The sequence below is a fragment of the Magallana gigas genome, chromosome 6, assembly GCF_963853765.1.
Source record: "Magallana gigas chromosome 6, xbMagGiga1.1, whole genome shotgun sequence".
NCBI classification, from domain to species: domain Eukaryota; kingdom Metazoa; phylum Mollusca; class Bivalvia; order Ostreida; family Ostreidae; genus Magallana; species Magallana gigas.
The window spans coordinates 34,565,509-34,589,002 of record NC_088858.1 but is presented as its reverse complement, the minus strand read 5'-3'; the positions used below and the strand labels follow the sequence as shown (position 1 = coordinate 34,589,002).

Sequence of the window (23,494 nt, the reverse complement as noted above, 5' to 3'; positions counted from 1 at the left end):
AAAACATTGAGAAGATGATGACTAGTACATTTACAGCAATCGCAAACAGATTACATTCTATAAATACAGCTTTCGAATTGGGTTTAAAGACAGCAAAGAAGGTTCCGTTATTATCTGATACACATTTTTTACCGTCAAATTCCACGATAATTGAAGGCGAGGCCAAGGGTAAAGTTGATAAGGCCTCAGCACGTAGTTTGTCATCTTTTGGAAGAATAGACTTTTGATTCGTACAAAAGCCGCTTTCACTGACATATTCGAGAATACAATCCCTGTATGTTCCTTCATAGCGGACTTTGACTATAAAAAAAAAGGAATGCAATAAAATTTTATACTTTCGTGTTTTGTTTTTTTTTAATGATTATTTTTATATATATCAAAAAAGCCAATCGTATTTGAAAAATCTCAAAGATAAAGAAATTTAATATGAAATGTTTGCAAAAAAATTACTTTCTCCCGATGTGCTTCCCAGGTCCAAGGTAAGTGACATATCGAGCGTTCCGCTGTAGTGAACACACCTGAACTCTTGGGAACTACTTGATTTATCTGGTGAATTTTTAGGGCATTCAACAACTGAAACACCAGCTGCAACTTCTCCATTTTTCACAGATTCACATAGCTGGCTAGTTGGTATGTTCGCGGGATCAACAGTGAAAGTAAAACCGGAGACTGTGTTTTTCAGTACTTGCACATTTCGAACGTCCACGCATTTTGAGCAATTCAGCCCTGCAACAAAAATTGGATATATGATCTAAAATCAACACATAAAAGAGAATGCACAGTGATATCATTTTGTTAATGGTAATTTTGGATCAAACTGCATATTCAAGAAATGTTTAAAACACGACGAAATAAGAAAATGAAGAAAATCGTTGCAATATGTCTGTAATTAAAGCGGTTTAGAACGTTTTCTCTTCTTGATATAATGATACAAAACAATGTATATTTCACAAAGCACTACATGAAATAGTAAAAAATAATACACAAAACCTCAACTTACCAGCAGTTAATGATATCGTAATCATGGCAATGCTGACTGATAGTAAACCTTGATGAACTTGAAAAAACTGCATTTTGAATGGAGACGGTGATGCAAAAAACTGTGCCAAACGAAAAATAAGAGAAAAATGAAATTATGATGATCACGACAAAGTTCATAAAGTCACACCTTCTTAAAAACTGAGAACGTTCTCTATGTTTCTCGAATCATTTAGGTGAAGTGTGTGCCATCACTTCTAATTCAATCACGTGAGAGAAAACTTTGAATTGCTTTATTGTTCTTACAAGTTACGTGAACTATGGCGGAAAAAAGGATTACTTGTAAATATAATAGGTGTTTTCTATAACTTAAACATTAACTCTCTCTCTCTCTCTCTCTCTCTCTCTCTCTCTCTCTCTCTCTCTCTCTCATATTACACACTGTATGTAACCCAAATATATATTTACATGATGGAATCCAAAATGCACACAACTCTGGGGCGGGAATATTACATCACGTAGTGAAGATTAATTACGTTCAAAAACTAAACCAGCTAGTAAAAGGTAACAAACAAAGGGGCCGTTTGAAGGGATATTGATACATAATGAAGACGTTTGGTAATAAAAGCAGATTTCTATAATTCATCGTTTGGAAAATAAATCGTTAAATATTCAAGTTTAATGGTTGGTTTTAAAAATTACAGAATGATTTACAAAATACATGTTGAAGAACATGATTTTAGTGAATTGTACAGAAAACAAACATAAGCACACGTGTGTTCGCGCATCCGCACAGACTCTTACACGAATTTGTTGTCTATGATAATGCGCTCACTGCAAAATAAAACACATTATACATACAGTGTAATTATCTTTTTTTCTAATCAGGATGCGTCAATCGTTTCAGCAATTAATATTTAATCAAAAATAGAGAGAGGGCATCGGTAGGAGTTTTTTTTTAAAGTTTATTCAAGCCATACATATATTCAATCTAAATAATAAGAAAAATTAATTCGTTTTACTATGATATTCATCACTATCATAAAAAATTACTATTATAAAAAAAAACCCCGACAGATTACTTAATTATGTGTATTGGTATAACTCAGGTTCTACTGGGGAGAAGCTATATAGACAGAACGCAGAGAATCAAAAAAAGATTATCTGAACACCCTTTTCCATGATACAAACCTCTTGTGCCAGTTAAAAATATACCCACTGGTAGTTTAAACCAAAATTTCTACAAACCTGCAATCTTGCTGATAAACATTTGCTCACATATCAATTTCAGTCAAAGAAATAAATTCTTTAGTTAGATAACATTTAGGAGGCAACATTTTAGCAGAAAAGTTAATGTACGTGTGTCTGGTTTGAAACAATGTACTCAATTGGCGATAACATTGGGAGCATGTATTCTCTGGAAAATACTTATTTCTAAAACAATTAATACATTGTACTTTGTTCAAATGAATACATCCATGATTTATTGTTGATAAGAAATGTTTACAAGTGTTATCTTTTTAAGCTTCATTATGAAAATAACACTGTAGTTATAAAGTAGGGAGGGGTTGATTTTAAAGATGCACTTCCATTTTCAAGTGTTATATCCGTAAAGGAACCTTTCTGATGACTCGTACATTTATGCCGTTTTTCAGTGTCAGCGTCATATAATTACTGCGTACATACTTGTAAACGTCGAATGAAATAAAATTATTATTTCATGTAAGGAGTACAATGGCATATTATCAAATTAACAATATATATATTTTTTCAACCCCATTCCACAACATGTTCATCGGTTGTATGGAGGAAAAACAATAATCGATAGGCTTCGTGCAGCAGTATCGAAAAATATCCACAACTGAAATCTTGTGAATTAAATGAATAATTATGAGGACATTGACAGAATAGCTGCCAGAGATTGCAATCGATATGCCTATATATTTTTAATGTTCAACCTATCAACCAACTTATCCACCTATCTTGTATCGATTCATTCCACTCACCCCCTATAACTTCAGTCTCATTCGAAGTTTACGTTCATGTACCAAAATATACACTGCGTTTATCTTTATCGTAGGGCTTTGTGTTATCATATGGCCATGCATAGATACAATTTTCATGATTTTATTATGTTTTATATTAATTCAATTTATTGCTTGCTTATTATGCATTTGATACATGTACTTCATTATACTAATGCAAAGGACGAAGCGCTTATGATGGACTATCTAGTAAACAGTAATAAAGGCCATAAAGTCAATTATACTGACAATGAAGAATAATTGACAATGATCAGATTCGTTAAAAAACAATGAACTCTTATTATGAATCACGTGCTGACTGTGGAAATTAGCAATATACTAGTATTAACAATTGCCTATATCTGAGGACGATATAAATGCTTTTGAATTTTGACAAGGAAATAATTTTGCTTAGTAAACTTTATGATCACGCGAAAATAATCACTGTACAAAATCAAATTGGACTAGTTCATTTTCTGGACTGGATTAGAAGAAATGAACCACAGGTGTCATGAGTTTGTTTTATTACAAACTGTTGCTCTACCCACAGTAATTCTAAAACTTTGGAATAGATTTGAGCACTTTCAAATTTATATTTCAATAAAAGTATACGTCTTGTTTAAAAGATTTACCTAAAAGACATAAATTTACAATGTTTGGAAATAAACAGCACAACCTCTTTTTAATGGCAAACTTTTTTTTTTAAATGAAGTCAACTGGTCTGTTGGTTGTCGTTTTTTTTTTGGCCTTGCACACAAGTAAGAATTTGTATATGGATTTGTATATGGCTGAACTATTTCACATGTTTTTAACAACCACACTTTGCAAATTAAGAACTGTATTTAATGACGTTTTTACAAATATAGGATAGAAATAAAGAATACCTATACTGCAAAGTTAGTAATATTAGATATGATTCATGTGAAATAACAACCTAGATATGAATAAAATTATTAATAAAATGTATTTGTAATAACAGAAATTACTGAAAAGATATAAACATTGATGTACATGTATAACTGTGTTATTGTATTCAGTTCTTGCGAGTACTATGTGCAAGATACATTTTATAGAATAATTTGTTGAGTTTTAAGCGAGTTACGGAGCTTACAATTCTTTGTTATGTAAAGAAAGCCTTTGTTATGTTTAATGTTGAAGGGAAAAATCCATTTTTAGACTTAAAATGAATGTGTTTCACGTAAGAAACTGTTTAAATATTCTTAAAATGATAAAGAAGATTAGACAAATCAGCTTAAAAATAGATTTTTTGCTGGTGCATTGACCCTATGTAAACAAAAACAGGGCACGAGCCTTGTTTACATGACAAAGAGTTGTGACCCATCTATCTTGCCCATTCTACTTCTGACTTTAAATTTTCACTTGATTATTAGAAATACATTCCTAAAGCATTGTAAATAATAAAAATACTTCATTTCTATTTGACCAAAATCGTGACCATGCCCCATTAAATTGACAGTGAGTGTAAGTTGTAAAGTAGCATTATAGGCCAAATTGGTCTGTCCCTAGATGTAATGACACATGCCCTATACCCGAATGAAGTGAAGATTTAATATGATGTTAGCTGTAAGCAAGTTATGTTGCATAAACTCTTAAATAATTGTTTATCATAAAACTTGCAGCAACCGGATTTTTAACTTAGCTTACTAGTAATCTTAATAAACTTTGTTGAATATGTATATTTTGACTGTACGTATACATGTATCGTGAACAGAATTTCTTATGCAGCACACGATTTCTTGGATTCCTCATTTTGAGCGGTCATTGCCCATTCAGATTATGAATAATTAACTTTAATATTTATTCTTATTGCATTTATAGTGTTAACGGATAAGCAGTTCCAAATCTGTAATCTTAGACAGAAATTTTCTAAATCTTTCCCCATGTACTGAAACTCTGCTATTTGTGTTTATCAAATAAATCATTGAAACTGACTTAAATTATGCAGATAAACCAAAAACTTGCAATAATTTGGACGAAATAAATTAAATATACAATGATTGTTTGGTGATGTTTTAATGTCAAGAAATGAACAAATGGCCGATAATTTTAGTACAAGCATAATACATTTTTTCTCCAACAAAAATACATAGATTACATTAACATAACTGATAAATATTTTGAAGAAAAAAATATGTCAATAATCGGAAAGTTTTCCTAATAAACGAGTAATGTACAAATTGTTAGTTTGATATGCATATTATATTTTACAAACAACGTAAATTCGATGAAGGCGTTAACATTACAACAATTAAAATGTTTTGTTTTCAGCACAGGAAAGGCACATATCAAAGTTCTATAGATTGGCTTTAAACAACTTGACAAATAAAAAAAAGTAAGACAAGGACAAGAATACTACTTTCCGACATTGTAGCGTTAGATTCAGTAATTCTGACAGTATCAAAATTTCCATTTACATTCGATACACATTTCGTACCATTAAAATCGACGATAGCGTTGTTTGTGTCTATCAGCAATTCTAACGATGATAAAGCTACTAAACTCAGTTTGCTTTCTTTTGGAACAGTAAAATTTTGATTTGTACAGGAGCCACCTGAACTGACATATTCAAGAATACAATCTCTGTATGTTCCATCGAAGCGGATTTTCACTGTGGAAAAAAAAATCATATTAGTTTCTTTTTAATACAATGATTACATTTCCGACTTTTTAATCTCAAAGATCAAGAAAATTGAAGCAGATTTTTATCAAAATATTATTACTTTCTCCTGAAGTGATTCCTTGGTCCAAGCTGATTAACGTATCGAGTACTCCATCGTAATGAACACACCTAAATTCTTTGGAACTACCTGAAGAACTGTTTTGGCATTCGACAACAGACACGCCATCTACAGTTTCTCCATTTTTTGCAGACTCGCATAGCAAGGATCTTGGTAACTGCCATGAGTCAACAGCAATATCAAGACCCTTAATTGTATTTTTCAATATCTGTATATTTCTCATATTTATGCACTGTGAGCAATTCAGACCTAAAAATGAAAGAAATTTTTATTTGGTCTCTGAATTTTACACTATACATGCATGACAAAGAATCTGAATAAGACTACGACCACGTTATCTATTAATATTTGTATCGTTTTCATAATTATTATTTTCCATTTTGATATGTACTCTTGCATTTAACTGTAGATTCCTTATTTTACGCGAGTACTTAATTAATTCAGCGATTCAACCGTTTTGCACCAAATGGCAATAATATAAAATCGCAAACGAAAATGTTTTATGCGAGTACTTTATTCAGCGATTCAACCGTGTTGCATCAAATGGCAATGTAAAATCGCAAACGAAAATATTTTATCATAGTTTCATTTATAGCTTATATCTGTCCGAAAATTAAAAGCAAAATATTTAAATACGCGATTTGCTTCCTGCGATTTCCCACGGATATTGATTTCTCGCATTTACGTAATTAAAAAATCTACAGTATGTGACGAGACCGTATATGAGCACACGATGATAATTATGTTTTACAAATTAAGGATATTACTTATGTTAGAAGGATCAGCCTCATTGTCAGTCTCAATGTGAAAATGATAAGTTTGTTTAAAAAATGAAATATCTATAGTTTAAATGTAATTGGAATTATATAAAATTTTCAAAATATACTTTAAACTAGTGTAAAAATTTATACATTTTTTTAGATGTATAATTGAAAATACCATGAATAAATTTAGCCATGTTAACTATTATTTACAAGGTAAAGCATTTTAAAACAAGCTGTACTGTGATGAAAGCCAACAGAAAATTTTATAAATAAGGAAGCAATGAGCACCTTTCATTTTTAATATATTTATAAAGTTATTTATCTATTTTCATTTTTTATTCGAATAGAAAAAAAAAACAATTTTACTATATATTTTGTTCTACCAAACTTGAAAAATCATAACATTGTAAAACAATTCACAACCTGTATATGAAGCTATCATAAGAAAATGTATTTTTTACTTACCAAAGGTAAATGATATAGTTATCAGTGAAACACCCAATTTCACCAGACCTTGGTATTTATTAGAAGAGGGCATCCTTCAGAGGAAACTATTGTCAGTCAAACACCGGAGCAAATATTAGATGCAGTTTATATAGTGTTGTATTATTCAGGAAATACGGTTGGGTGAAATAACATTATGACATATTAACACGTAGAGTAGTATTGCAATCGTCTTTTTTTCTAATCTTTTGAAAAGGTGAATTGATTTTTCTGCTTGTCGCTCTTAAAGTAAAAAATTTCAATGACTGTAAGCACCATAGATTTTTATAGAACTGAGATGAAACATTGCTTCTCAAAACATTTTAGATGTAAAATTGATAAAACGAAAGTTTTCAAAAATCTGTTTAAAAAATAAATTTCTTGATATTCAGTAATACATGTATATGTTTATGCCTGTTGTTCTGTGAAGTGGTGTCTGATATTTGTAGAAAGGAGAACAGCGGACTAGATTACCGGATATCTTGAGTAATTTTATTAGGAAGATTTTTTTTTTTTGGGGGGGGGATATTCATTGGAACTTTAAAATCTCAGTGGGATGAATACCGGTATATCATCAAAAAAAAAATTTCAATACTTTTGTTTTAAAGATTATTATATATGTGTATTTAATCACTCACACACACACACACACACACACACAGATATATATATATATATATATATATATATATATATATATATATATATATATATATATATATATATATATATATATATATATATATATATAAATAAATATAAATATATATATATATATATATATATATATATATATAAAGATAATGTTAAACAACCACATATACAGCCGACTTCTAAGAAACCAAAACCGACTACAGGCTCACATAAACAAACAACAAAGCAAAACCTAAATGCAAGCTATGCCTCTGTAGTGGGTATGGATTCTGAGAATGCTGAACAAACGGAAACCACTTCTCCTGTAACCAACAATAGTAAAAAACATGGAAATTCCTCAACATCCAATAGACAAGGGCGAGAACAACAATACGCCAGACAGACGCTATACAGGAATCAGAGAGTTGACAACGATAAACTAAAAAATCAACAAACGGATTGCCGCAGGAGAATAAATCAAAACCATTATGGCCAAAGACCTAAACGGCACAGACCATCAAACATCTACAGAGATGGGAAAACAACCTTTATTGGACGTGGAGTACAACATCATTTTTTAGGAGGAGGCAAGCCCAATCGAGGGCAAAGATACATACCAAGGAAACGCCAACAACGGACACAGATGTGTTAGATGCTCGTGAAGCTAATATCACACAGCAACCAATGCAACATAATCCTAAAGTGTTCAACCTCTCGAACAGAGTATTGAATGAAACTGAAATAAAATTATTATCAAAAGGTTTGAAATATACACCAACTCCCCGTATGAATAACGAACAACTTAAAATGGATATTAAGGAATATACACGAAAACTTCGACTAAAGGAATATTTTAACGAGGATGATGACGATTCTACACAAAATCTAAATGAGGAACAAGAACAGGATCTCGTCAGAAACAAGTCAGATTTTAATCCAAAACGGGGTAGAAATCAAACTTTAGATACAGTGTGTAATACTCTTGATAATTTCCAAATTTCTAACGTTCCAAGACAAACAAAGTCAAATCTATCGAAAAAAGAGGAACAAGCCTTAAAATATTTATGTGATGATGACAGCATTGTTATCAAAGAGGCCGACAAAGGAGGCGGAGTTGTTGTAATGAATAAGGCATATTATGAAGTTAAAATATTAGATATGCTTAATGACCCAGTATATTATAAACACGTTGAAGAAAACCAAGAGAAAAAAACTCTGTCAAAAATAAAACAATTTGTGAATGAAAATTTGTCAAATATCACTACAAAGGAGAGAGACTATCTTATTAACTTTGATGCCCGAGAAAGTCAATTCTACGGATTACCAAAAGTGCATAAATCATTACAAATAAAAAATGCTGTAGAAACCCAGACTGGAGAATATATTTGCTGCCTAAATCCAGAAGACCTCTCATTTAGACCTATAGTAGGAGGACCTAATTCATCCACCCAAAGATTAAGTCATTTGATTGATATTTTACTAAAACCCTACTGTGAAAAAGTTCCCAGTTTTATTAAGGATGATGTGAATTTTATAAACCAATTGCCTGAAAGTGTTCAACAGACCGCAAATCTTGTGTCATTTGACGTGGTCAGTTTATATTCTAATATACCAACAGAGCTTGGAATAAAAGCGGTGAGCTATTGGATCAACAAGCATCCTGAAATTCTACAAGATCGCTTTACAAAAGAATTTATACTCGAAGGATTACATATAATACTTCAAAACAACACCTTTGCATTCGGAAAAAATCATTATTTACAAGTGAAAGGTACAGCAATGGGGACAAAGGTGGCACCAACATTCGCCACTCTTACTCTTGGATACCTTGAAGAAAAGCTACACGAACAAATACTTTCACTCTGGGGAGAAGAAGAAGCGAGATCTATTAAATCTAGTTGGAAACGATTTTTAGACGATTGCTTTATTTTATGGAATAATAGTGACGAAAATTTAAAGATATTTCATCAACTTGTGAACAACCTTGATCCCAACATCAAATTTACTTTAGAAAGTAGTGACACCAAATTACCATTTTTGGACGTTCTGGTTATAAAGAAGAATTCAAAACTTTTTACTGATATATACTACAAAACAACTGACACACATCAATATCTTCATTTTAATTCGTGTCACCCTCATCATACTAAAACTGCTATTCCATATAATTTAGCTCGACGTATTTGTACCATTGTGAGCGATGAAAACACCCAAGACATACGCCTCGGGGAACTCAAACATTACCTCACTAACCAAGGTTATCCTGAAGGTCTCATTGACGACGGAATTCGTAAAGCCAGGACGTATGATAGATCGGAATTATTAGCCAGTAAACATCCGGAAAAAACCATTGATATTATTCCATTTGTACATACTTTTAATCCAAGAAATATGAACATTACGCCAATAATTCATCAGTTTAATAATTTCCTCATCAACGACCAATCCACGAAAGAAATTTACAAAGATGTGAACTTCATTAACAGCAGACGTCAGCCTAAAAATCTAAAACGAATATTGTGCACTTCCCATTTTGATACTAAACACACAGTTACTAAGTGTAGAAACCCACGATGCGGGACCTGTGACCATATTACAGAGGGATCTAAGTACGACTTCAGCGGAAAAGAATTCATCGTAAAGATGGACATGTCATGTGACACTAAGAATGTATAATATGTTATAACATGTCCAGGCTGCAACGAGTACTATATTGGGGAAACAAGCAATCCACTTCGGGCCCGTGTGCGTGTACACAAACAACACATAAACACCCCGGGATATCGACAGATACCGTTAAGTGAGCATTTGGACACTTGCGGCAATAAACAGTTTAAAATATTTCCATTTTACAAACTGTTGAGTGACAGTAATGTACAAAGAAGAGAAAAAGAAAAACATTTCATCCGTATTTTTAAACCCAAATTGAACTGTTTGTAATAATAATGTATTGAATTGTATGTTATCTACTATGTTGCAAATTATATTTTTTTTCCGCTAAATCTAGCTATGACGTCATAATAGACATTGCCGTTCAACGTTCAAGTTTTTTGACGTCACGTTACTATGTTACCATTATATAGCTTCTGAAGATTTTAAAATGAAAGCGCTTAAGGGTGTTGTTTACTGAGGGTTTGAGTTCTCAAATTCGGATTGTTATAAAGTTCAATGTAATGAGTAAAATTTGTTCGAAACAAAAAAAGTATTAATAAAATGAATTATTATTGACAAAACATTTGATATTTTTACTTTATCACGGAATTAGGCTCCAACAAAAATAGACTTTTAGCCAAACAGAGGAAATTCGGACTAAATTTTGCAGATTTTGTTTTCCGCTAAAACATTTTTGGTAGTAGTCTCATATCGAAAGTTAAGATTTTATATTTTAGTCTATATAATTTTTCATATTTTCTGCTGGTTTTACCTCACTTATTCATTAAAATAATTGTATGGCACGAATTGCGAAAATATTAAAAAAATGCTTAAAAACGATAAAAGACACCATATCTCAAAATTTTGATCATTGACCTCATATAAATGTTATGCCAACAGAATAAGGTCAATATAAGTAGTTCAAAGCTATAAATGTTTTTGTATTATCATCATTCAATTTTTTGTAAACTTAGATCAAAAATGGGTAGGAATTTGAAAACTGATAGAGGAAATTCGGACTGGAATATTTTTTCGAATTGTAGCTGAAATCTAATGTTTTGTACCTATTTAGTGCCACTGCCATTCATAAAATGTATTACATTTTTTAAAGTGTTTTATTATTTGAAATATATTTATAATTAAGAAAATTTCAATTGTAGTGTAAAATTTTATGGGATTTTTCTTGATTTTTCAAAAAATATTCAATGGCCATTTACTCAAAAAGTAGGTCATTGACCTACTTTTTTGAAAGTGAAAAATTATACTACAATCAAAGGTCTATAACATACAATAGATGAGGTTTCTTTATCATCAGTGGAATTTTTTTTCATTCTGAGTAAACGTCATCCTTAAGCTATATTGAACGTTTTTCGTGTTTTCTTATTTAATTTTTATCTATATATATATGTGGGTGGGTGGGTGGGTGTGTGTGTGTGTGTGTGTGTGTGTGTGTGTGTGTGTGTTTGAAACGCATTCAAACAAAAGAGTACTAGAAATATGTTGATCATTTAGACAGAATAGAAAGTTAGTTCTATCCAAGAAGTGGAAACAAAGATAAACTTCCCGACTGAATCAATATTAAGACATGTTTTCATTGTTGTTTACTCTATGAGATTAAAATGGAAAACAAAAACTCTTACACCAGCCAAATTATAACCCTATCCATCTGAAAATATTGTGGAGATATCCATAATTATTACATACGTTTTATTGATGGATATTATATTTTTTAGGCGTTGTGGGTTGTATGTTTGTATATGTATGTGTACAATGTATATATTGATAATCAATGCATACAGTGAGTCGTTCCTCGATCAGTTATGAAAGCTGTGAAGTATTTCTATGATTTAAATAACGTACAAAATGTGACCCTCCCCCATTGTGGCTCCAACTTACCCCTGGGGACGATGATTTGAACAAACTTGATTGTACACTATATGAGGATGCTTCCACACAATTGCAAATTTCAGCTTTTCTTGCCATTTGGTTTTTGAGAAGAAGAATTTTGAAAAATATCAACAATTTTTTGTTATCTAATTATCTCCCCTTGGCGTGGTCCTCCATTTAATGAGGCCGGGTCTAATTTTTTCTGCCCTAGACTTTGGAATGAAATTTTTTACACGAATTTCTACTGATATAATTATTATTTTAAGATAAAAAAAATAAGACATTTACCACACCGTTTTTTAAAGGGGTCATCTCAAAGTTTGTTAATTTTTAACATAGGACCCTATGGGATTTTGCTTGAAATGTATCAATTTTGCACATTTTTTACAATTTTCTTCTGCCCTAGGGATTTCTTTTTTTGATCTACATATTAAAGTTATTGCTAAAAGGCATCAAATGGTCAAATAAAAAAAACCTTTTACCTCCTGGTTTGTTCAAGGGATCTTATCAAAGTTGTTTTTTGTATGCTCAATTTCCCAGTTTGTCAGATAATGGCTATTTTTTATTTGATAAAGACGAAAATGGTGATCTTTATAGTAATATTAAAACATTTAGACATATTTTAGTAATAAATAAATATAAAACATCACATATTTAAGGTCATTAATATAAAATACATGGTTACTGTTTTGAAATATATGAATTAAGCTATATTTAGGTGGGTTAAGAAAACGTGACAGAGGGCTAGGCTTGCTGAACCCTCTTCACGTTTTCAACCCGAGCCAAAATATAGCTTATACTTCGAGACTTTTATGTTTAATCCACAATATAATATCAATTTTACGCATCAAACGAACTATTTTCAACAAATTACGCTGAATATCTGCAGTTGAAACTATTACGCCATGGCGTCAACAAAGCAAAAAGATGACGTCACAATACAAATGAAACGCTGCGCGAAAGCGTGCGTACTCGTTCTGTACTCGGCCTCGTTAAACGACTTGACTTGAATCCCCTTTACCCAATGATACTTTCTCCCAAGTTTGATTAAAATTGGCCCAGTGGCTATCGGAAAGAAGTCGAAAATGTAAAACAAAAAACAAAAACACTTACAGACAAACAGGCGGGCGGGTGGGCGGGCAGACGCCAGACAAAAAGTGATCAGAAAAGCTCACATGAATTTTCTGTTCAAATGAGCTAAAAATGTTTCCGATTCTACATTGATAAACTTTCATTAAAATAAGATTTTAAAAAAGGGTTTAAGACATTGGTCACTTAAAAAGATATTTCAAATTGAAAAAGTAAATAAATTAATGAAATTAAATTAAAAGAATCACTAAACAGATGATTTCAACGTGATTTTTATTAACTAAAAAAATGTTTATAATAGATAAATAATGCATATAATTTAATTATTCCCTCTTTTGAGTCTCATAGTTTATTAAATTAACATAACTATAGATCACCTGTAATTGATTTCTTTTGTTCTCTCCCTCCCCTTACCTGTACACTATTCCGACCTAAACAAAACCAGTCGCTTGTGTAAATTTCAGATTTTTTTAATGTGCGTGATAAAGAAAGGAATTTTATTTCTTCCTCATTATTATACTCAAATAATTCTGCATTAGTTCGATGTTAAATTAGCGGAAATCTTATTTCATTCTATATGCAATATTCAATATGCCAAAAAAAAAACTATTTGAGAAATAATGTCGTGAAACCGTGAATGATAAATGTACTTAATCCGACTGGGCACCGCCATTCATTATGTCCACAAAAAAAGTTTACTATTCAAACGCGTGCGTTCCTATCACGTGATTGACTTTCTTTAAAAACCTTTCTACATTATATCCCTATTTCATCTTACACGCGTTTATTCACTTGTTCGCATACATGGAGAAGAATATCAAAATAGTGTCATTCTGACACGGCCAATACCGATATTGTTTTGTCTCGAGCTCCAAATGAGATTAATTCGACGAACTCATCTATGTTGAGTTTTTGGAAATTTTGACCGGGAGGAATCTCTTATTATGAACAGTATTATGGACGTGTAAGAACATTTATTTATTTTTTTACCTAAGATAGTGGACGTAGTTTTAAAACAAAAACGTGGGGTATGTACAGATAACCCACACTTTTAACAATAGAAAACACGCCAAGCTATGGTACACTACACAATAATTCAATAATATTATAAAATACAACAGCCCCTTGTAATGATCTGTAACGATTTTCTCAAGGGGCTAGATAGGTGTTTATTTTGGTATTCATCCCCAATATTATTACATTTCTTTAAATATTTTGCACAATTGTTTAAAATGTTTAGTATCTAACGGTTATTACTGTGAAGTATTTAATGACATTGTTAAGCAGTCATCAATGATTTTCTTAAGTTATCCACATTCACTTCAATTTTTTTTCTTCGTGTATGTAGAAATAAAAAAATCTTTAAAAAAAAAAGTACAAATACTGGCACAATTATTGGTTTAAAACATCAAAAAGAACACCGTATTGCTTAGACTTGCATATCAATTTATAATTCGTAAAAGACTTCGTCATGGTATATAGCACGAGCAAGGGCCTTGACATTGTATTGACTATCCCTATAAATGAAATATTAAAAAGATATACATTTACTAAGATTAAAGGCTAATGAGGCAGTACAGCTGAAAACACATGTGTGAATAACTTCAGATTTACCTATTTTATCGTTAGGAAATAAGAAATAACGGTGATTGTAAAAGTTAAAATACATAAAAATCTCTTTTACATACTTGAGTAACGTAATTATGAGCTTCCGGAAATTTAAGGTTCGTACAAACCGGAATAATCTTTAATCGTTTATTAGTACCACTTTAACTTTGATTGACAGTAATTGACACGTGCTGAAAACTACAAAATCTTCGTCCGACTACGGTCATCATGGTATACGAGGTTAAAGGGACGTTCTAAACGGAACACACCCTCCCTTACTCGATAATTTATAAATGTTTTACCAATTTCGGTTCATTTTAAAATGAACAGACATAAACACCGGGTATGTCAAATAACCCCTCAAGGGACGTCATTTACAAAAATGAGTTTAGGTTGTAGCAAATCCTACGATAAACACGAAAAATACATGCTTACAAAATAATGATTGTGATTATTAAAAAAATTTGAACAATTATAATTACCTGGGATAAGTAGAAAAGACATATTTTTATCAACAAACGTGTCCAGGAGAATCTTCGCGAGCCCTGCATGTGTTTTGTTTAAGGTAAATATGCATGCGTAATAGTATAGAACACATAAATAAAAAGCAATTACATGTATCAATATAATCTAGAATACCCTTGTTTAAAACCAGTTATTCTCGTGTTAATATTAAATAAATTCCTGTTATCAATTCAAGCAATTATTTCATTATTATATTTTTAAAAAAAAAACCAGGAACAATTTGGCGCAATTTGTATAACTCAGCTATTGTTCCAGTTCAACTTAGTACATGTTCATGACACCAATCACTTAATTCAGATACGGTATATTTTCACTTTGTCATTTGCTTTCGGATGTGAGAAACGAGTTGTTTTCGTTTAAACAAATATAGTCAATACTGATGGGGTGAATTACTTAAAAATGTATCAAAACAAAATAATGAATCATTTTATTCTAATTTTCATTAGATATTGGTCTAATTTTCATTTCAACTTCCTTTAGGGAGTAATTGGCTCCTGTCCATGGCTTCCAAGCAACACCATCAAATTTTTTATCGTCAACTTTTCCATTTCTGTAGTATTTTCCGTTCAAGTTGCTTTGATAACACTTATAATACCACCAAGCTGCGTGAAATCTCTTCGCGCAACTTCCTCCGAATTCCTTAACAACTTGGTCATTGTCAACGTCTCTAGTAGAGAACTTCTGATTGTTATGCTTAATCATGCCGTCACCAGCATCTCCCTTATATCCACCAACATGTAATTTATATCCTTCATCTTCATGGTCCACAATAAATTTTGTATATTCAGCAAACCGTTTATTTTTATCCCAGTCCATCATTTCAATTCTGAGAATGTAATGATCTTGATTTGTAAGTCTATGAATCAAGCTGTTCCCAAGCCAGTGCTCTCCATAGACGCCTGAAATATAATAGTACTAGTATATTCTGCAAAACTCATTTTGAATCTATTCTCTTACTATATCATTTAAATGAATACTTTTTATGTTTGTTAGTAATATATATTTCTGGCTTCTTGGGCACAGAGAAAATGGTCAAATAACATCCTACAGAATATATTAATTCATTCAAAAAATATATGGTTCTCCTGATCGAATGTTTTCCGAACAAATATATGTTTGTAAGGTAGATGGTTATTATGCAGACAAAGTCAAATACTCAATCAAAGTACTGATAGTACTGAAAAGCGCTAACCTAGTTTGGTTCTAAAAGAAATTAACTTTGTGCAAGCTTAGTGAAAAAAATCGATTTGATTTTTCTATAGTTCATCTTTGGTATGCGGTATAAACTAGTATTTCCTTATCACTTCGTGGCAGCCCCTGCAGTGATGTACGTAAGCCCCGCGCCTTAGATTCACAATAGTCCAAACAACAATACCACTATGTGCGTAAACCTTTGAAAATGGTTCTCTAACCAGTTTAAGTGATGTCTATTTCTGCTCATTGGGGGGGGGGGGGGGGGGGGGGTATTCGATGCACCAGAAGCTGACGTCTAACGACAATAAAGCGCTGAGCTATGCTTAGCACTTTAAAAATGATTGATTAAAAACCTTATACATGTATTATTTAATTCTATAGCTTCATGGGTCATTTACAAGTTATTTCAATTATTTTGTTTCGTTCAAATATTGTTCTTACAAAGAAATACAATGTACCTCCAAAGCCCTCTTTGTAATCCTCCCAATCACGAAAGAAATTCGTAGTTCCATCTTGTCGTTTCTGAATCAATGTCCATCCTCCATTCTTCATATCGCAGTAAACTTGTACAAGTCGGTTAGTACCATATGGACGAACCTTATATACCCCATTTCTTGAGTTTCCTTTCAGGAAATAGTCGTAACAGTCTGAAATGAACCAAAACTGATTGTCAATCGGTTTCCATAAGAATTTATTGTAATTATCGTGATTACAATTTATCAATTGATTTATTGATTGATTTAAATATTAGTTTTGTCAAGTCATAGCAAAACTGATAACGTTACACAATACAAACCTTTTGGGTCGCTCTGTCCATTTGAAGCATATCTTACAGGTTTACGAGGAGCAGAGTTTGTTCTACCTAATTTTGGTTTCATATCTATTTCTTTTTTATCATCGCTCTTTAGGCTACTTTTCTCTGATTTTAATGTTTGGTGCTTTTCTTCAATCCCAATTATATCGTTCTCTTTTTCATTTTTATAATCGATACTTCCACTTTCATTTCCATCTGATTTTATCATTGACTCTTGTTTGAAAGAACTTTTTATATGTTTGGCTTTTACATTTCCAATTTTTGTGTTATTTTCTATACTTAAGTCCATTTCCTCTTTAATAGCTATGTTTATATCTTTTACATTTTGAACAGTGTTTTCCTCGACAATTTCTTTTGTTTTGATCATCAAGTTGTTAACATGTTGGTCCTTTGTTTTTACTTCAGCGATTTGTTCAGTATCATTGGATTTCATTTCTATGTTCACTTCATCAGAATTCAAAGCATTCGCAAACTTTTCATGTCTAAAGTGTGAGCCGTCATCAGGGTTAGGTGGTAAAAGGTTTTGGGAGGAACCTGATTCGTTTATTTCTTTTGACGTTTGTTTTTCTGTGGTTTGTTCACTATTTCTTAACATATGTATAGTGTCTTTATCTGTTGTTTGTTTCTTATGTTCTAATATATGTATATTGTCCTGATCATCTTTTTCATTGCCATGTCTTTCACTCTGAACCTCACATATAGAATAAATCACAAAAGAGTATGGAATACAATCGGACAAAGTGATGATTCCGTTGTAACAATGCACACGAGAATCGCACCAATGGCCTGGTTTTAATAAGTGAGAAACGGATGCAAAATGTAAATATTGTTTCAATTGTTCATCCACTTCGTCTTCCACACCTTCTTCGGAAGTAGATATAGCATGAACATTTTCTGCACCTTCTAATTTCTTATCTGACACTAAGTCGTCTAACTGTTGAAGCAGATGTTGTGACAGGTCTTCTACAGTGAGTTGGTTTGAATCTATGGTCGATTCTTTTTCCTGTTGTCTACCTTGATCATTTTTCATTGCTTCTACATTTGCTAGTCCATATTTAAGTTGCTCTTTCATCTCATTTGCTTCTTGCTGATGTTGAAGAGACTGCTCTGTTAATGTTTGTACTTTGGCCATGATCTGTGAAACCAAAGTAGTTTGATTTATGATCAAAGAGTGTAGTATCCTATTTTGATCATCAATGTGTTCTGATCTATTCTTTAGACGCAATATAATGTCGGACTGATTCTGTAGTTTTTCTGAAAGCATGCTTATCGTTTTTTGTTGTTCTAACAACATTTCATCGCGGTTGTTTTGTCTTTGTAAAGAATGGTTTTCAGAAATGTGGCCAAGTTCAAGGTATTTGCGTTGCGTTTTCTTCAGTTCATCATTATCAATTTTCATGTGATGAAAGTTTTGCCTCATTCTTAAAAGTTCATTTTCTAACCGAAGTATGCCATTTTCTAACCTTGCTATAGTGCTTGAGTGGTTTTCTTTGTTAAGTTTCTCCATCAACATTTGATTTTCTAGTTTAATCAGATTAAGCTCCAGAGAGTGTATCTTCTTTGTGTATTCCTCTGTTTTTGATGAAACTAAAAGTTTAAGTTCTTCTATATTTGATGTCTCTTCTAATTTAAGATTTTCTATAGATTTTATTGTATCTTTTTGACTATTTGACAAATTGTCATCGAGGACGGTCCTTTTAAATGTAGTATATTTTGCATTTGCATTTCTGTCATCTACAGATGCTACATCGTTTCCTTTCCATTCTTTCTTTTCCGTTTGTTCCATCTGAACATTAGGTATAACGTTGAATTTTTCTGTCGATACTTTTGTTATGAACTCTGTTGATACTTTGTCTTCATTCCTTGTGAGGCCGTTCTGATTTGGTTTTACAATTGTCACATTTTGCCTCAAATCATTTTCTAATAAATCTCTCTTTCGTAATCCGCAGTACGTAGGCGAGATGACGTAGGACGCCTGGCAACTGTGTCCGATTAACCGTTGGTTTTGAGTATATCCTTCCTCCATTGGCGAGGTTTTTAAAACCAGATGACGCTGTAAGCTCCAAGTGAATCTTTTGCAAATTCTTTCGTTTGGAAGTGTGTCATTCTTTGTCTCGTTGTTTCTATTAGCAGGCTTATCAGTTTTACCCCGACTACCAAACTCTGAAGAGGATGAATAGCTATTTGGAGCTGTGTTGGTTTCTTCGTTATATTTCTCGTTGTCTTCGTCGTCATCCCTTTGTCTGTCGTCGTTTTCTAGATCCCCGCCATTTCTTTCCTCTTCTTCGTCGTCGTCGATTTCTGTTTCGTCTTCCTCGCTGTTATTTGCCAGTGTAATTTCTTCGTCTTTTGTGGTAGACCCGGAATTGTTGTTCATATCTAACTCATTATTGTGCATTGGGGATTGTATTTGTTTAGTGCCATCAACGTTTGAATCACCATCTTCCTGTACAATGGATTGATCGTTTTCCTTCTCTTTTTCTCGTAATTTTTCTTTATTTTCTATTGTCACTGACTGCTTTAAATCTTTGTCTATCTTTTGTGACTCTCTCGTTGGGCTTTCTTTGTTTTCCTTCTCTTTGTTTGAATTTGTCGATGTTGGTTCATGATCCAGTTTTTCTTTTGATATGATCGTTGTGTGCCCTTCCCTTACCACCTCTTTCTTTGACTGGGTTGCTGTAAGTCCAACACTTTCCATTTTCTCTTTTGGCAATTTTGCTGGACGACCTCCATTTTGAGCATTATTCCTTATTTCGGTCTCCACGTGATGCTCATTTCCGACTCTTTTTAAATCGCTCTCAAATGCCTGCAAGATGTGGCATTGAACAAGCCTACGTCTTCCTTGGGCTAAAATATTCTTTATTGTGTCGTGTGTTTTTCTTTGTTTGATACTCATTGGCCTGTCAAACAGGCCCTCTGATGACACTCTGGAATACCAAGTGCTGATGTCACATTCTTCAGGATTGTTTCTGTAATATATATATATATATATATATATATATATATATATATATATATATATATATATATATATATATATATATGGAAATAATATAAATATATTAAAACTCAAAATACTCTGTAACTGAAGCAATCATTATAGAACACATATTCATATTAGTATATCAACATCCTGTCGTGGAGGAGTTTGGGCATCCCTTACAATATAGTATACTAGTATAATGTTTTGTAGTATTAAATAAACTTTTAAAAAAATAAGAGAATATTCTAATTACTGTGAAAAAAATTCGTTGATTTAACTTTTCTTGCAGAATTCTCTATATAACCTGTAGGGAAAAGTATTACTTGTAATCCCTTGCGAGTTATTATTCACGCACATTTTTTAAACTAAAGGCAAATATTTACATCTACCGAGTAAGATTCCCTCTATTTCTTACTGCAACTTATAGTCAATTCATAGCTCTATACAAACAGTCAGACTGAAAGTCGAAACCTAAGAAAAGTAACGGACTGCACGAGATAATCATAATGTCAGACTCAAATTCCAATAGGAGACGATTTGGCTGTTTCTTTTAGCTGACACACTGATGTACATTAACAGTAATTTAATGGATTTTACTTAGTTATCAATTTAGATTTGAATACAAAAAACATGCCTTCTTTGACGATTCATGCGGGTTATGAAGGTAGCGATCACTGTAGAGCGTTAGCTGGTTATGTATTTTTTCTGCAATTTCGCCACCTTCATATCCCGCATGAATCACTAAAGAAACCATTTTATTGTGTAAATGAATCCATCAATTACTACTAGTATTTAAGTTCAAAATACGAATTTGGAAAAAGTAACATATATACAAGTAATTGAAAGTGTGCGCACCCACCCTATACATTTTTTTTCACATGATTTTGCACCACGTCTAGTACTAGTAGTTTAATGGAAAGGTACTGAAGTTCATAAATGAAGTGAAAAACCACGTTATGGCCATATATTTACATTTTCCAGTGTCTTTGCCTGTGATAACACTACGTATCGATTTTGTACTATATAACCCATTATACAAATGACGCCAAATTGAGGCCCCAGCGGGTATGCTTATTTATATTTGAATATTTAATCGTACGATGGCTAAAAATTATATATAAATATAAGTAATAAGGAATCATTCTTTGAATATCATGAGGTGATAATTTCGGTCGGGGCGTGATCAAATCTATCATAAAGCCCTTCGGGTTTTATTGGATTTGATCACGCCCCGACCAAAATTATCACCTCATAATACTCAAAGAATGATTCCTTATTCCTTATTTAGTATCTTTCAACGAAGTGCGTCGTAAAGTTTACATATACAAATCAAATGTACATGTATGTATAGCGTTCTTTTTCATTTGAAATTCACTTGACACATTGCAGAATTATTTTTTTTGAGCAATTTATCTGCGTGAAACAAAAGGAATTAGCTGTTTAGTAGGAAAACAGTGTATATCATATCTGAGAACAGGAAAGCTTCAAACTTCAGCTCAATTTTAACCCTCCACAACCAGACAAAAACTGTTTACAGTGTAGTAATACCTTACCCATGCATCCCTGTCAACGCTGAAACTACTATAAAGGTGGTGAGTAGCTTCTGCATAGTCGACAAATTAGAAGGTCTTTTAGTCCTGGTCCGGAGCGGCTTGTGTGATAGAAGTACTAGGGGATTCTGTCGAGGGTGCAACGTGTCCAGTTCGGATGACGTAGCATGGTTTCTTCGTGTTTTCTTTGAATGGTTTGTATAATCGACAAATCAATCAACAATCGCACAATATGTCGTGCATTTAACTTCATTGATCTATACGAGGTCACAGCTGGTAGATATCATCCGGGTTTCTTTCTTTTTCTTTCCTTTTTATTCTTCCTTTGTTTAGGGTTTATTTACCGATAAATTAAAAGTGTATGTTTAATTCCAATAAATGAATGTTTATACCTGGTATAAAAACAGTTATCTACATGGTACCATTACAAAATAAATTTCAAGAACAAAATGAAATTTTAGATCGTAAAGGGAGTAATTATCTTATTTATTTTTTATTTCTTTCATTATTGAACTGAATTAAAATGGATGATTCTGTATTGATATGCCATCATTGTTCGATATAAATACGATTACATTTTACTTTCATATTGTTCAACACAACTGGAGTGACAAAAAATTAAAGAGTGTTAATATCTCTCTCATAGTGCTGCTTCACCTGCTTTAGGGGTAGGGGGGTCGAATCCTTGGACGTTGTTTCTGTGATCATCTCCCCTGTGGCATAAAAGGCTTTACCTGTATAATTAACTGTTTAAACGTATCTCAAATCATAAGTACGTTTCAAAAACCATGTATCACAAAATGTATTACAAAAATTCAGGAACAGAAATATTTGTTGAAACAAGATGGCCTTTTCAGTTCATATACTTACAATATATGATATTTATTACTAGTATATTCTTGTATTTCAAAATGTACTAGTGTACTTATTATATGAATATACATCAATTTGCATTATTATCATTATTTTTATTAATATACAGTATGTGCAAGTCTGCGAGATGGGATAGAATAATTAATACTTACTTGTATTTAGATTGATTTTAAGGTTCAACTCCCAGCGAGCCACAGCAAAGATTATAGTAACAATATTGTTTTATTTAATAGAGTTAAAAGGTCCGGGGAAAAATAAAATTCGAAAAAAATATTGACTGTTAAGCGGGAAATATGGCGGTTTTACATATCGGACAGTACGTTAAAAAAATATAAATTAATCCTTAATTGTTTGATAATGCTGGTGTATTAAAATATAAAAGTCAAACTTTTTATAATTAAAATGAAATTATATAATAATGTGTTTCCTATGGCTTACCATCGTCACAAAAGGCTTGCAAGAAATCTTTGAATTACCATAAATTAAAAATACACGTTATTGCCGTATTCTTTTTTCACGTTTACGTATGAAAACGTGTAAATGAACATTCTGGTTTTGTACAAAAGGTGGCACATCTCGCACGATTTGGAATTGTGAAAACGTAAATTAACTTGAAACTTGTTTTAAAACAACGAAATGTGACTCTACGCAGGGAGTTCCAGGCCTAATTTCATTACA

At 32.1% G+C, this 23,494-nt stretch overlaps 1 protein-coding gene and 1 long non-coding RNA gene across 2 annotated transcripts; both read right to left on the bottom strand.

The window, feature by feature from the left end:
* Positions 1 to 5,030: 5,030 nt before the first annotated feature.
* On the bottom strand, positions 5,031 to 7,400 carry LOC105326731 (uncharacterized). The gene is made up of 3 exons (XR_899915.4): positions 6,991 to 7,400; positions 5,744 to 6,010; positions 5,031 to 5,631 (listed from the first exon to the last, which is right to left on the bottom strand). It is a non-coding gene; the product is annotated as an uncharacterized lncRNA (long non-coding RNA).
* Positions 7,401 to 15,767: 8,367 nt separating this feature from the next.
* On the bottom strand, positions 15,768 to 22,149 carry LOC105326733 (uncharacterized). The gene is made up of 4 exons (XM_011426904.4): positions 21,947 to 22,149; positions 17,393 to 20,379; positions 17,055 to 17,243; positions 15,768 to 16,301 (listed from the first exon to the last, which is right to left on the bottom strand). The coding sequence occupies exons 1-4, from the start codon at positions 22,000 to 22,002 to the stop codon at positions 15,835 to 15,837; spliced, it is 3,699 nt and encodes a 1,232-aa protein (XP_011425206.3). The 5' UTR covers positions 22,003 to 22,149; the 3' UTR covers positions 15,768 to 15,834.
* Between the last annotated feature and the right edge of the window lie 1,345 nt (positions 22,150 to 23,494).

Excerpts from the sequence above, each read along its gene's own strand:
- LOC105326733 (XM_011426904.4), bottom strand. The coding sequence starts at position 22,002 with ATGCAGAAGCTACTCACCACCTTTATAGTAGTTTCAGCGTTGACAGGG. Across the intron at positions 20,380-21,946 it reads GCGTTGACAGGGATGCATGG|AAACAATCCTGAAGAATGTG; the intron begins GTAAGGTATTAC and ends TATATATTACAG. Across the intron at positions 17,244-17,392 it reads TGGACAGAGCGACCCAAAAG|ACTGTTACGACTATTTCCTG; the intron begins GTTTGTATTGTG and ends GGTTCATTTCAG.